The sequence below is a fragment of the Macaca nemestrina genome, chromosome X (genome assembly GCF_043159975.1).
Source record: "Macaca nemestrina isolate mMacNem1 chromosome X, mMacNem.hap1, whole genome shotgun sequence".
NCBI classification, from domain to species: Eukaryota; Metazoa; Chordata; class Mammalia; order Primates; family Cercopithecidae; genus Macaca; species Macaca nemestrina.
This window is the reverse complement of record NC_092145.1, coordinates 146214753-146228302: the sequence shown is the minus strand read 5'-3', so window position 1 is coordinate 146228302 and position 13550 is coordinate 146214753. Positions and strand designations below refer to the sequence as shown.

General features: G+C 38.2%; 1 protein-coding gene across 4 annotated transcripts in view; it reads left to right on the top strand.

Moving 5' to 3' along the window:
• The window catches only part of LOC105478147 (glycine receptor alpha 2), a 231476-nt gene that overhangs the window by 51472 nt on the left and 166454 nt on the right, over positions 1 to 13550 (top strand). For 2 of the 4 annotated variants that reach the window (XM_011735169.2, XM_011735168.2), the window contains 2 exons: positions 185 to 252; positions 7124 to 7347. In XM_011735169.2, the coding sequence (XP_011733471.1) occupies positions 185 to 252; positions 7124 to 7347 (292 nt within the window). Of the gene's footprint in view, positions 1 to 184; positions 253 to 343; positions 412 to 7123; positions 7348 to 13550 lie in introns of those variants that run through there. The other 2 variants (XM_071088321.1, XM_011735171.3) reach the window with 2 other exon arrangements.

The following is a 13550-nucleotide window of genomic DNA, read 5'->3' as shown; positions in this document are numbered from 1 at the left end:
GCTTAACAGCCATTATCCAAAATACAAGTGGGAATGTTTTCATTATGCACCTCTGGGTAAAAGTTTTTTTTTCAATCTCACCATGATTTTAATTTTATTCAAATCTCTAGCCAATTGCACAGATGTTAATGGAGGTGTATTTTTGCTTCAACGTCTATTGCAATATTCTCATTGCATTCTGCAGGTCCTCCAGTAAACGTTACTTGCAATATTTTTATCAACAGTTTTGGATCAGTCACAGAAACGACCATGGTAAGTCCTGCAATGCCACTGGCAAGAGAAAGACATGACTCAATTATGCCGTGAACACAAACTGTCAAATTTTCTATTGTTCAACTTGCAGGGCCTCCTGTAAATGTTACCTGCAACATATTTATCAACAGCTTTGGGTCAATAGCAGAAACTACAATGGTGAGTGGGGCTGAGCATTGAAGCCATCGTGTGAAGGAATAGTACGTGGGATTGAAGTGCACTGTGGCATATTTGTGAGACATTTACTGAGTGCCAATTTCCAACTTTGCTTGCCTCTGAAAAGCAATACTTTATACTACTTTATTTTGTAAAGTCATTTGTCAAGTGTTCATTACTCAATATTCAGTAATCTTATATCCATCATGCCAGAGAAATTTTTAAAACATTTGATGTTTTAATGGTTTTCTGTAGAATTATCCACAATAAACATGATGCATAGTTATGGATATTTAAATAGGTGCATCTCCAATGCTTCAGAAGTACAAATTTCAAAGTTTGAGAGATGTGATAGTATCACCAGTTTTTTACATGAAATGGAATTTTTAAGATAGTTGAGCCTCCCTTTGATGCCACATTTAAGATATATTCCAAAGGGCTGAACTTAGAAAAATACACACACACACACACACACACACACACACACACACACACACACAATTTTGTTGGCAAGAGAAAGTAGTTCCAAGTCCATGACAATTATACCATATGCATGCCTTTTCCAAAAACAAAAAACAAACAAACAAAAAAACTGTAAACTTAAAGCTAATTAGAAGCTCATTATAGAGTATGAGTAAACATGTTTCATATATGTGAAAAAGATTTCAGATACTATAAAATCTACAGTGCCTTTAAATTTTTTTTTTTTTTTTTTTTTTTTTTTTTTTTTTTTGAGATGGAGTCTCTCTGTCACCCAGGCTAGAGTGCAGTGGCACGATCTCGGCTCACTGCAACCTCCACCTCCCGGGTTCAAGTGATGCTTCCACCTCAGCCTCCCAAGTAGCTGGGATTACAGGCGCACACCACCATGCCTGGCTAACTTTTGTATTTTGGTAGAGACAGGGTTTTACTATCTTGGCCAGTCTGGTCTTGAACTCTTGACCTCAGGTGATTTGCCCGCCTCGGCCTCCCAAAGTGCTGGAATTACAGGAGTGAGCCACCACAGGATCTCACTCTTCTGCCCAGGTTGCAGTGCAGATCATGGCACACTGAAACTTCAAACTCCTGGGCTCAAACGATATTCCTGCCTCTGCCTCCCAAGTAGCTAGGACTACAGGTGTGCATCACCACATCTGGTTAATTAAAAAAAATAAATAAATGTGGCAATGAGATCTCACTATATTGCCCAGGCTGGTCTCAAATTCCTGGCCTCGAGCAATCCTCCTGCCTCAGCCTCCCAAAGCACCAGCATTACAGGCATTAACTACTACACCCAGCCTTCTAAACACTCTTCATAAATATCATGGTCATGTTACCTGTGACATAGCCTATTGGATCATTAAGAGTTCTAGGCTACAGCATGGAGGTTGCATTTGGGTGAGATATTTTCTTGGTCCCCATATTATTTACTTTAAGTCCTAAATCAATTGGCTGGGTCTAATTTGCATGACTATGTAAAGTTTACAACCATTCATTTGATAAAACCAAAATCAAGTGTAATTGAGTTTGACTAAGTATTATGGTGCCTGATGTCCTAAAAATAATAAGCATAATGCCATTGAGAAATTTTAAAAAGTTTCCTTGTTTTTATGAATTTTCTCTTTTTGGCAACTAACATCATGTTTAATAAATTACTGTACTTTGTGGTGTCCTTCATGTTAGGAAGAATTAATTTACCTTTACCACTTTTTTCCCACTGGCAAAATTAGACATAATTCAACTCCACTACCCATTTTGATATTATTCTGAAACATTATTACCCAGAAATGAGACTTGTGAGACTTTGACAGGATGTAGTGAATTTAAAAATTTACCTAAATAGGATAGTTTTGATAGGGTTATTAAATGACTCATAAGAAAAGCTAAACATAGAAAGAGTATATCAATTTCCGGGTTGACATTCAGTTTCTGTCTCTCCCCTCTTGGCTTTATCGTAATAAGAGAGGGGGCAAAGCTTCCAGTAGCCCAAATCACTGTCACCAGCTTTACACGATGGCATTCAATGAAAATATTTGCACGACCTAATGCTGATTGCATTAATTAGACTCCCATGTTGCTTTGATTAAATCTCCTCATTGCATCGTATTCTCAATCAAAAATGTAAATGTGTACCTTTTCGATGTTCATTACTGCAAAAAAAGCTAAACATTTAAAGAGATTAAAATGGAAGCTATGGATATCCTTGTTTTCTCCTATATTGAACAGCTACTGAAAGTTTAATAAATGAGATGCTCAGGTACTTCCCAGTCACTTATTTAGTGACCTTTGTCATGCTTCTTATCAGAAAATTTGGAAACTGTTGCTCAAGGGTAACATACACAGCCTGTCTATTCTGCTGTATAATACGGATTGAATTGCATGGTTAGAAGACTGATGTATATTGTGCTTCTTTTGTTTTACTTCTTAGCTTTGATATAATGACAAACTTCATTTGCTTTAAAAATATATTTTGTTTTATTCAATTTTGGCTTTGGTGAAAAACTACAGAAAATATTTTTTGGAACTCTATCATGCTTGTCAAAGAAGAGATCCTCAGGCCACCTAGGGTAGGGAATGGCAAATTTTTTCTGTAAAAGGCCAGACAGTATACTTAAGACTTTAAGAGCCAGATAGTCTCTGTCACAACTATGTGATTCTGCCCTTTTGGCATGAAAGCAGCCATAAACAATAGTAAGCAAATAGTTGTGGTGGTGCACCAATAAAGCTTTACTTACAAAAACAGGCCAAGGCCCAAGTTAGCAAATAGGTGTGGTTGTGTACCAATAAAGCTTTATTTACAAAAACAGGCTGAAGCCAAATTTGGGCCACAGGCCATAGGTTGCCAGCCCCAGATTTAGGGCATCAGTATTTAAGTGGATGCATAATAAGAATGTGAGAATTGCTCCAACAAGAAAGGGCCTTATCTTCCAAGATAATTGAGGCCCTGCCTGGGACTCCGCCCGGTAAACTAGTCTTAATTAGCTCAGGCTGTGATAACAAAGTATAGATTGGTTGGCTTATAAACAACAGAAATTTATTTCTAACAGTTCTGGAGGCTGGAAGTGTGAGATCAGGGTACTAGCATGGTCAGGTTCTGATGAGAACTCTATTTGGGTTACAGACTGCTGAATTCCTCTGGTATTCTCGCATGGTAGAAAGAAAATTATCTGGAGTCCCTTATATAAGGGCAGTAATCCCTTTCATACTGCTCTACCCTCACAACCTCATCACCACCCAAAGGCCCCGCTTCTACCCTCTAATACGATCACATTGGAGGTTAGAATTTCAACGTATGAATTTTGAGAGGATTCAAACATTCAGTCCATTGCACACCCAAAGTGTCATCACAGCCCAAGTTTTCTTTACCATACCCCTACGATTTCACCATCCATAAATTTACTGATAGTTTCACAAAATTTGACTCAGAAAAATTGGTCAAAAAAATTAAACAGAAACAGATTCTTCCCTGAACTGTCTTTAGTTGTAGTCAGAATCCTTAGCTTTATGCACAGTGATGAGGTCATTGAGGACATTGATTAGTGCTATTTTCTGGGGTAATAGTTTTGATTTCTCTACATTTTCCAGAATAAACTATGTCCAAGAATGCCTCAGAATTTTGAGTTTCTAAATCTGTTGACTTTCCTCTCTTCCCTTACACTTCACTCTCACCCCACTATCCAAAGAGCATTATTAAAAGTTTTAGTTTGGGGTATTTGTTTCCAAATAAAAGGCAATGATTATGTATTTAAAGAACTCAACATGGCTTTCTTTGTTGCTATCCAGTCTGCCCTTCCTATGGTTAATGAAGTCCCACTAATTTATTGTAGGTATTGCCTGCCCACAAAGTATAGGCCTGCTTACAGACCTAATACCAATGATCACTCTGATATGTTAGTGTCAGAGATATGTACTCACAGGACAACACATTTGTGTTACTCTAAGGAATATTTTTATGTATCATTATTTTTATGGATATATCATTCAAAAATGCATTTTTGTTCATTAAGAGACACAAAAATCTGTCAGTGGTCATCGCTAGTTGCCCTAGCATTAAGAGTATTCAGTGGAACAAATTTTGTGTGTCCCAAAGACTTAGATGACTAATAAGGAGAAAATGATAAGATAGGTTATATTCTGTTTTCGAAATGCGAGTTTACCATTTTCTTTTATTTTTCTCTTTTCTTTAGTTTCTGATGGCAAGTGAATTTACAGGATGGGGAGTATATTTGCAACCCCTGTTTCCTTATATAAAGGCAGAGTTTGAGAATTTTAGTAATGTCAGTAAGGGTCAAGGGTGCTTTCATACTACCGTCTGTATATAGCTTTCCCCCAAGTTCGGGCCATCAGAAAATAGAGAAAAGATGCTCTCTTCCCAGCTTCCAAATGACTGCCTGGAAGGATGTAGGTAGATAGTGTGTGATTTGGACATATGGATGCTGGAACACTATCCATGACACAGCAGTAGATCCTACTCTGCTCCTCATTTAACAGATAGGACGGTGAACTGAAAGTGTACAAAATGTGTCTGCTCAGAGAACATCTCCAGAATATAATTCTAGGTCCCTCAAATCCTTCCCCAAAACAAACATTTCACATGCTTTGCTGGTTTCTTCTGCAGAATGAAGAGTTGTTGTATCTCCAATCTGAAATCACACTCCTGAAGAACTCAGATTAAGGAGATAGACAGCCCCTTATTAGAATGCATGTCGTGCTATAACTTTTGAAATAAGACTATGAGTCCCCTTTCATTCTATAGCTGCATAAACAAGTTATAAGAAGATGCTAACTTATCAGGGATAGCAGGTTGCTACATTTCTTATTTCTGACTTCTTAAGGAAGAATCAAGAATCTATTACAAGTCTGACTTTTTTTTTTTTTTTTTTTTTTTTTTGTTGAAATGGAGTCTCCCTCTGTTGCCCAGGCTGGAGTGCAGTGGTGCAACCTCCGCTCACTGCAACCTGCGCCTCCCGGATTCAAGCGATTCTCCCGCTTCAGCCTCCTGAGTAGCTGGGTCCACAGGCATGCACCACCACACTTGGCTAATTTTTGTATTTTTAGTGGAGACGTTGTTTCACCATGTTGGCCAGTCTGGTCTCGAACTCCTGACCTCAGGTGATGCACCCACTTCAGCCTCCCAAAGTGCTGGGATTACAGGCGTGAGCCACAGCACCTGGCTCAGGTCTGACATTTTTTTAAACAAATATATAAGGTGACCTTGGTCTCTAAATTAGCAGTGCAATGGTAAAGCTTCAATTTATCATAAAGTAACTGCCCCCTATAACTTCAAACTCAAGGTTAACTTCTCATATTAAAGCTCACACAGACTTGAGATTAGGCCTACTTTGGGCACTCTTCCCAAGAGCTGCTACCTCCAAAATGCTCTATGAACTTGATCATCAGAATGAATGTATTTGAAAACAAGTCATGGGAATTTGTATAGTTTAGTAAATAGGTAAAAAACCAAAAACTGTATTGAAGCTTTTTTCCATACACCCTGATCTTTACAACTTAATTATTTTTTTCCCTTTTGATCCTGGGGGAATTCGCCCAAACTTGCCATCCTGAAATTGTCTCCAGAGTAGAGTGACTCCCAGTGGAGTGACCAACTATCCCAATTTGCCTACACTGAGGAAGTTCCCTGGGTGTGAGAGTTTTGGGGCCAAAATTGGGAAGTTCTCAGGCAAACCAGGACAAGGTAGTCACCATTAGAGTAATGTAAACAATGACCAAAAATCCAGGTGCCAAATATGTAGAGATGGAGCAAGTAAGGGTAAAAAATGTAAAGAAAGAGAGTAAGAATGAATTAGTATATATCACACTTGTGGTCACAAGTAGCAATAGTGGATAACTACTAGCTCTGAAACCACAGACTGGCTTGGTTAGGGAATACTGTTGAAGCCTCAATCGGAGTCCAGATTATCAAGTGACGTAGTACTTTCAATGAACCTAACGTCTTTGAGTAGAAGTCCCCAGGAGAGCAGTCACTGCCCCCAAGCTATTCATTAGCACAGAAGAAAATTCCCAGACCAAATGGGAATGCCAGGGGTTTACCTAAGGCTCCCACAGTGTTCCGATTGAGAACATGAAACATCTCTGTTTGGATGAAGCATCAAGTTGGCTAGTGTAGATACCACACATTCAGAGAAAATGATAAAATAAGAATTTCAAAAGTAAGTAGCTGCAAGGAAAATATTTTGTCAACATGAAAGATCTTAATGTTTATGTTGATAAATTTTAAAAATATTGCCCCATCATGTCATAGTTTTATAGGATTTTCACTACTCAAATTACACAGTGGGTTTCCTTCTGCCCACAGCATCTGAGCAGAAAGGGACCAGAGATCATGTGATTTCTGATTTGGAAAATAAATCAGTTTTATTTGACAATCTGCCATCACAGACTGATTTCTGTGTTCATTGTTTACCTTTTTCTGTAGCAAAATCAGCTTGAGTTAGTATTATCTCATCCCAAAATGAATAATTCAAACACTAAAAAATTCAACCAAGTCAACCTGTTTTATTGGTGTTCTGGTTTGGTTGAATCTTCCTTTTTCTTTCTTCTACCTTCTGTCCCCTCTCCTAATGGAACTAAATGGTTTATTTTGACCAAGGTATACACAGTTTGGTTTACTTGGACACCAAAGCTGTATCAAATTAGGGAGAAGAATGAGAGGGAAATGCAAATAGAACTCTTATGCCAGGGTAATCAGTAACACTTGTCCATGACATTTCTGTAGGACTACCGAGTGAATATCTTTCTGAGACAACAGTGGAATGATTCACGGCTGGCGTACAGTGAGTACCCAGATGACTCCCTGGACTTGGACCCATCTATGCTAGACTCCATTTGGAAACCAGATTTGTTCTTTGCTAATGAGAAGGGTGCCAACTTCCACGATGTCACCACTGACAACAAATTGCTACGGATTTCGAAAAATGGCAAAGTGCTCTACAGTATCAGGTAAGCCTCCACTGGCTGCACGTGTTCGCATCTCCATTTCTCTGCTAACATAGAGCTGCCTGATTCTGCAGGGTAGGATGTATATGAATATTTGACTTTTGTGGTTTCTTGTTTATCATTTGAATTTTAAAGTTGGTGGAGAGTATCAGAAGTCCCCTTGGTCTCGTAAATGTGATTCTCCATAACAAAAATGTATTTGGTAGGATGGTACATGGTTAATGGTATTGTGTAATCACCTGCACAAATGTGTTCCTGATTGCTTCAATAAAGGAAGTACAGGCTATTCATTTCAATTGCCATTAAGCATAATATACGAAATCTCATTTCAATGATTCTGTCATTCTGTAACATTCAAACGCACACACACGCGCGCGCGCGCACACACACACACACACACACACACACAAATTCAATAGCTCAGCATAGTCATTAACAACATACTTTTAGTTGGATAAGTGGAAACCTGGTTCCAATGTCAGCTTTGCTTCTAAGTAAACATGTGACCTTGATCTCTTAACTTTTCTTGGACTTGGGCCTGGGACAGACAACTCCTGAGACCCATTTTTGCTGTTATATTCAAATATCTTCTCCAGAAGTGTTATCACTCTAGGCTCAAAATAATCTCCCCCTTTTCTGAACTCTAATAGCAATTTCTCTGTAAGGCTCTTATTTTTTCCTGCCTTATATTTTGGTTACTTCTGTTCATGAGTATAGCATAAAAACATGGATTTCTGGAATTAGATCTAGAATCAAACCCAAGTTTTGCCACTTACTAAGTTATGTAACCTATAACCCTCAGTTACCTTAATTTTAAAATGGGAAACTCCATGTTTATCTCTGAATATTCTTGTGTGAATGAGTAATGTAGTGGTCAGCAAATATTTTCTGTAAAGGGCCAGATATTATCTTAAATGTTGCAGACCACATTGCCTCTGTTGCAACTATTCAACTCTATCATTATAGCTCAAAAGCAACCATAGGTAATATGCAAACAATTGGACATGGCTGTGTCTCAATAAAATTTTATTTACAAAAATAGGTGGTGGACTGGATTTGGCCCTTTGGCTGTAGTTTTCCAACCCTAGATATAAAGTATATTAAAAATACTTGCCACAGTACCTGACACAGAGTAAATGTTTGATAAAATAATGGCTATCTGTATTTTGAAATCAGTTCTTTTTTTTAATGCTCAGCATCTCTAATCATTAAAGAAATGCAAATGAAAACCACAATGAGATACCATCTCACACCAGTCAGAATGGCTATTATTAAAAAGTCAAAAAATAATAGATGCTGGTGAGGTCACAGAGAAAAGGGAACACTTACACACTGCTAGAGGGAATGTAAATTAGTTCAGCCATTGTGGGAAGCAGTTTGGCAATTTCTCAAACAACTCAAAGCAGAATTACCATTCGAACCAGCAATCTCATTATTGGATATATACCCAAAGGAATATAAATCATTCTACCATAAAGACACATGCACGTGTATGTATGCTCATTGCAGCACTATTCACAATAGCAAAGACACAGAATCAACCTAAATGTCCATCAGTGGTAGACTAGATAAAGAAAATGTGGCGGCTGGGTGCCGTGGGTCATACCTGTAATCCCAGCACTTTGGAAGGCCAAAGTGGGCAGATTACGAGGTCAGGAGTTCAAGACCAGCCTGGCCAATATGGTGAAACCCCATCTCTACTAAAAAGTATAAAAAATTAGCCGGGCATGGTGGTACGTGCCTGTAGTCCCAACTACTCAGGAGAATTGCTTGAACCCAGGAGGCGGAGATTGCAGTGAGCCGAGATAGTGCCACTCCACTCCAGCCTGGGTGGCAGAGTGAAACTGTCTCAAAAAACAAAAACAAAAAACTGGCACTATACACCATGGAATACTACACAGACATTAAAAAGAATGAGATCATGTCCTTTGCAGCAACATGGTTGGAACTGGAGGGCATTATCCTGAGTGAACTAACACAGGAACAGAAAAATATTGTTCAGTGAATAGTACAGAATAGTACAGTACTGTTCAATTGAACATGCAGTACAAATGCTGCATGTTCTCACTTACAAGTGGGAGCTAAGCATTGAATATATATGGACACAAAGAAGGGAACAACAGACGCTGGGGCCTACTTGAGGGTAGAGGGAAAGAGGAGGACGAGAATCAAAAAACTGCCTTACAGGATACTATGCTTATTGCCTGGGTGGCGAAATAATCTGTACACCAAACCCCCATGACATGCAATTTACCTATACAAGAAACCTGCACATGTATCCCTGAACCTAAAATCAATGTTTAGAAAAATTAATGTTCTTTTTCAGTAGTAAGCTCTTAGCTCTTTCAATTCAAGATATTTGGTTTTTGTCTTTTTTGTAACATCTACCAAAAGTCTAGGACAATGTACTGTATATGAGAGATAGTACATTGAATAAACTATTGGCATTTAAAGGTCCTTAATAGAATGCCCCCCTTCTCTATATAATTTTATTACCAAAAAAGTGGACAGCTAGTCTCCTTGCAAATAATTTTTCCAAGTTTGCAGACTCACCATCATCACAACCTCATTTGACAACTCTATATATGATTTGGTTCTGTACTGTAAATTCCATTCTTATACCTAATAATTTCACACCCTGCTGATGGCTGAGAGCCCCAATGTCTTGTGGAACAAAAGAAGCTGCTCATTTGTAAAAAGTGGCAAAGTCACTGCTTGCACAGAAAACCAGGAAACTTCCCCCAATGACCATTTCATTTTTAAGGAAACACAAAACATTCTCCATGGTGATGTGTTTGGTTGGTGTAAAATGCAGTACTGAGCACAACATAAGTCGATCGGACCTGATAAAATGGGACATATGTAGAGCGTGGCGCTAGGAAGGAGAGTTATAAAAAGCAGCGCAGAGCATCAGCTGCCCCAGCCAATCCTCTGGGCGTTGGGTGGCATTTGCTCTAATGAATACCAGGCATCACATACTGCTGAAATAAAATCAGGTTGTTGTTGCTGTTGTTGCTTTCTTGCTGTTTTACGGAGGTCTTTACATTCTAGAATCATCAAGAATATAATGCTCCCAAGCCTAGACCCAGAGGCAATTCTTCTATCTCTGGTTCCCAAGCATAGCACATAACAGGCCCTGAAATGCCCTAACAATTGTTTTGGATTAGGTGGGGTTTGTCCTGTGGCAGGCTGTTTTATACTTTTCTTTCATTGTGAGTGTTCTCTGAAATCAAAATAAAAAACCTTGGTAAAGGAGAATTGGGGATATCATTTTAAGAAAATACAAGCTGTTGGGAGATTTGAGCTGTAAGAATCTAATTTTTTGCTTTGAAGGGCTTTTGATGAACCAGATACTGTGCTGGGTCTAGAGATCCAGAACTAAGTAAGATGTGGTCCTTCCCCCGCAATGACTTCAGTCTAACAAGGCAGGGGGAAACATGATAAATTAAGTAATAGGAATAAATAGGAAACAAGGAAAACAAAAGTGGCTCTAATTTTGCAAATGAATTATGTGACCAAAATATTGCCAGAATTTGGGAGTTGGCATCCACACTCCTGTTTGTCACTGGGCTCAATTTAACTAGAGGTCAAGGAGTAACTAGTGCTAATATATGCCCAGCTGCAGGTTTGACTCAAGTTTAAGGCCAAGGCAGGTACAGTTGTGTCCATGTCTTTTTTTTTGTTGTTGAGATGGAGTCTTGCTCTGTCGCCCGGGCTGGAGTGCAGTGGCCGGATCTCAGCTCACTGCAAGCTCCGCCTCCCAGGTTTACGCCATTCTCCTGCCTCAGCCTCCCAAGTAGGTCCATGTCTTAAAGGTGCTGAAAAGTTCCTACTGAAAAGTTCCATTAGGAAGTAATTCCCCTGCATACTCAGGTTTACAACACAAATACTCCCAGGAGAGGAAATCCACTGGCTTAAATCCACACTAAACTCTAAAAAGCTGATATAAAATTTATTTCTGAGGATGAACATATTGGATTCCTAAGAGTATAAATGGGATAGAATGAAGAAAGGTTGAGAATGATACAAGGAAGGGGCTAGAAGTACCAAAAAAAAACCCCTAAAACTGTCTCCACATACACAGTAAATACTTAAGCAATTATTTAATTATGTAAGCATGTGGTCCACATTTTAAAAAGTAATGTTCTGTCTTGATACTCTGTATTTGCATTTTCCTAAAACTTAAAGCAAATACCACTTGCATTTAATCTGGGGAAAATTCCATGTTTTTCTTAGCTTTGTAGGTGTAGGGGTAGAATTAACTCTCTATGGACACCAAAGTTCAAGGCTTTGATGGTCAAACAAAACAAATAGAGAACTATACAGTTCATTGATTTCATAACAAGCAAGATCACATTTCCCAATACTTCATATATCTGTATTCCAAAAGGTAGGGGTCTAAAAAAAAGAGAGATGGCAGTAGACTAGAGCTCCCTAAGTATCCTCCTTATGAACACTTAGGGTACTTGACTAAAATTCAAACAAATCTTTTAAATAGGAAGGAAAGGCCTTAGCTCAGTGTTAATAAACCTTTTATCCAGTGTAGTAGGGCACAGTCTTTGTTGATGAAAAAGGACCAAATCCATTTCTGTCCATTTTTCTTCTTTAGTATTCATTCTTTAATGTTTTATCTTACTCTGTTTTTTTCCTAAGTTTTTTGTTGGCCCGCCCCATTAATTATTGATCACCTCTGACAAAAGTATACATTTTGATTTGTAAACCCTTCTCAGAGAAAGTCAGTAATCCGGAGACCATGCTGGGCCTAAAGATCAAGTACTGAGTAAGATGTGATCCTTCATCTGGGATGGGGAAAGAGAGTCAAATTCTAAATTCAGAGAGAGTCAAATTCTAAATTCACATTACTTACAATGAATCCATACTTGAATCCATACTGAAATAGTGAGGTGAATTTTGAAGGTTGTACATATTATTGTTTAAACAATATTTGTTGAATTTAATATAAATGAGTTGGAATAAAGGTCAGGACATCATGGGATATGGTGGACAACATGAAAGAAAAAAGGAGAAGGAGAGCATTTTTGAAGAACAGCTTGTCTCACATGCCCACAGTATCTTTGCTGATATTGTCTTCTTTTTAAAAATCCCATTGCTTCTGAGAATTTAGTCAGAAATATGACTTTTATAGAAGGATTTTTTTTTTAATTTGAAGTTACCTTGTAAAATATCTAATCCAACACGCTTGTTTTAGTGATAAGGAAGTGACTTCTTTCAGAAGTTGGGTTAATCCAAACAATGGAGTTAGTAAGTAGGAAAGCTAGGACAAGAATCAGGGCTCTTCACTTCTGTTTCAGTGCTGTCATTTCCTACCCCCACATTAATTCCTCATTTACTTCAACCCAAGTCAAAAGATACACACACAATTCATGTTGCAGCAAAGGGCATCATTTCATGCTTTTTTATGGCTGCATGTATTCTATGGTATATATGTACCACATTTTCTTTAATCTACCATTGATGGGCAGCTAGGCTGGTTCCATGTCTGCTATTGTGGATAGTGCTGTGATGAACATACAACTTCATGTGTCTTTTTGTAGAACGATTTATTTTCCTTGGGGTATACACCCAGGAATGGGATTGATGGGTCAAATAGTATCTCTGTTTTAAGTTATTTGAGAAGTCTTCAAACTACTTTCCACAGCGCCTGAACTAATTTACATTCCCACCAACAGTGTGTACGTGTTTGCTTTTCTCTGCAGCCTTGCAGCATCTGTTGCTTTTTGACGTTTTGATAGTAGCCATTCTGACTGGTGTGAGATAGTATCTCATTGTGGTTTTGATTTGTATTTCTCTAATGATCAGTGATGATGAACATTTTCTCATATGTTTGTTGACCACTTGTATGTCTTTTTTTGAGGAGTGTCTGTTCATGTCCTTTGCCCATTTTTAATGGGGCTATTTGTTTTTTGCTTGTTGATTGGCTTAAGTTCCTTATAGATTCTGGATACTAGGCTTTTATCAGATGCATAGTTTGTGAACATTTTCTTCTATTCTGTAACTTGTCTGTTGACTCTATTGATAATTTCTTTTGCTGTGAAGAAGCTCTTTGGTTTAATTAAGTCCCATTTGGCAACTTTTGTTTTTGTTGCAGTTGCTTTTGGGGACTTATCCAAAAATTCTTTTCCAAGGCCAGTGTCAAGAATGGTGTTTCCTGGGTTTCTGTCTAGGATTTTTTTTTTCTTTTGAGA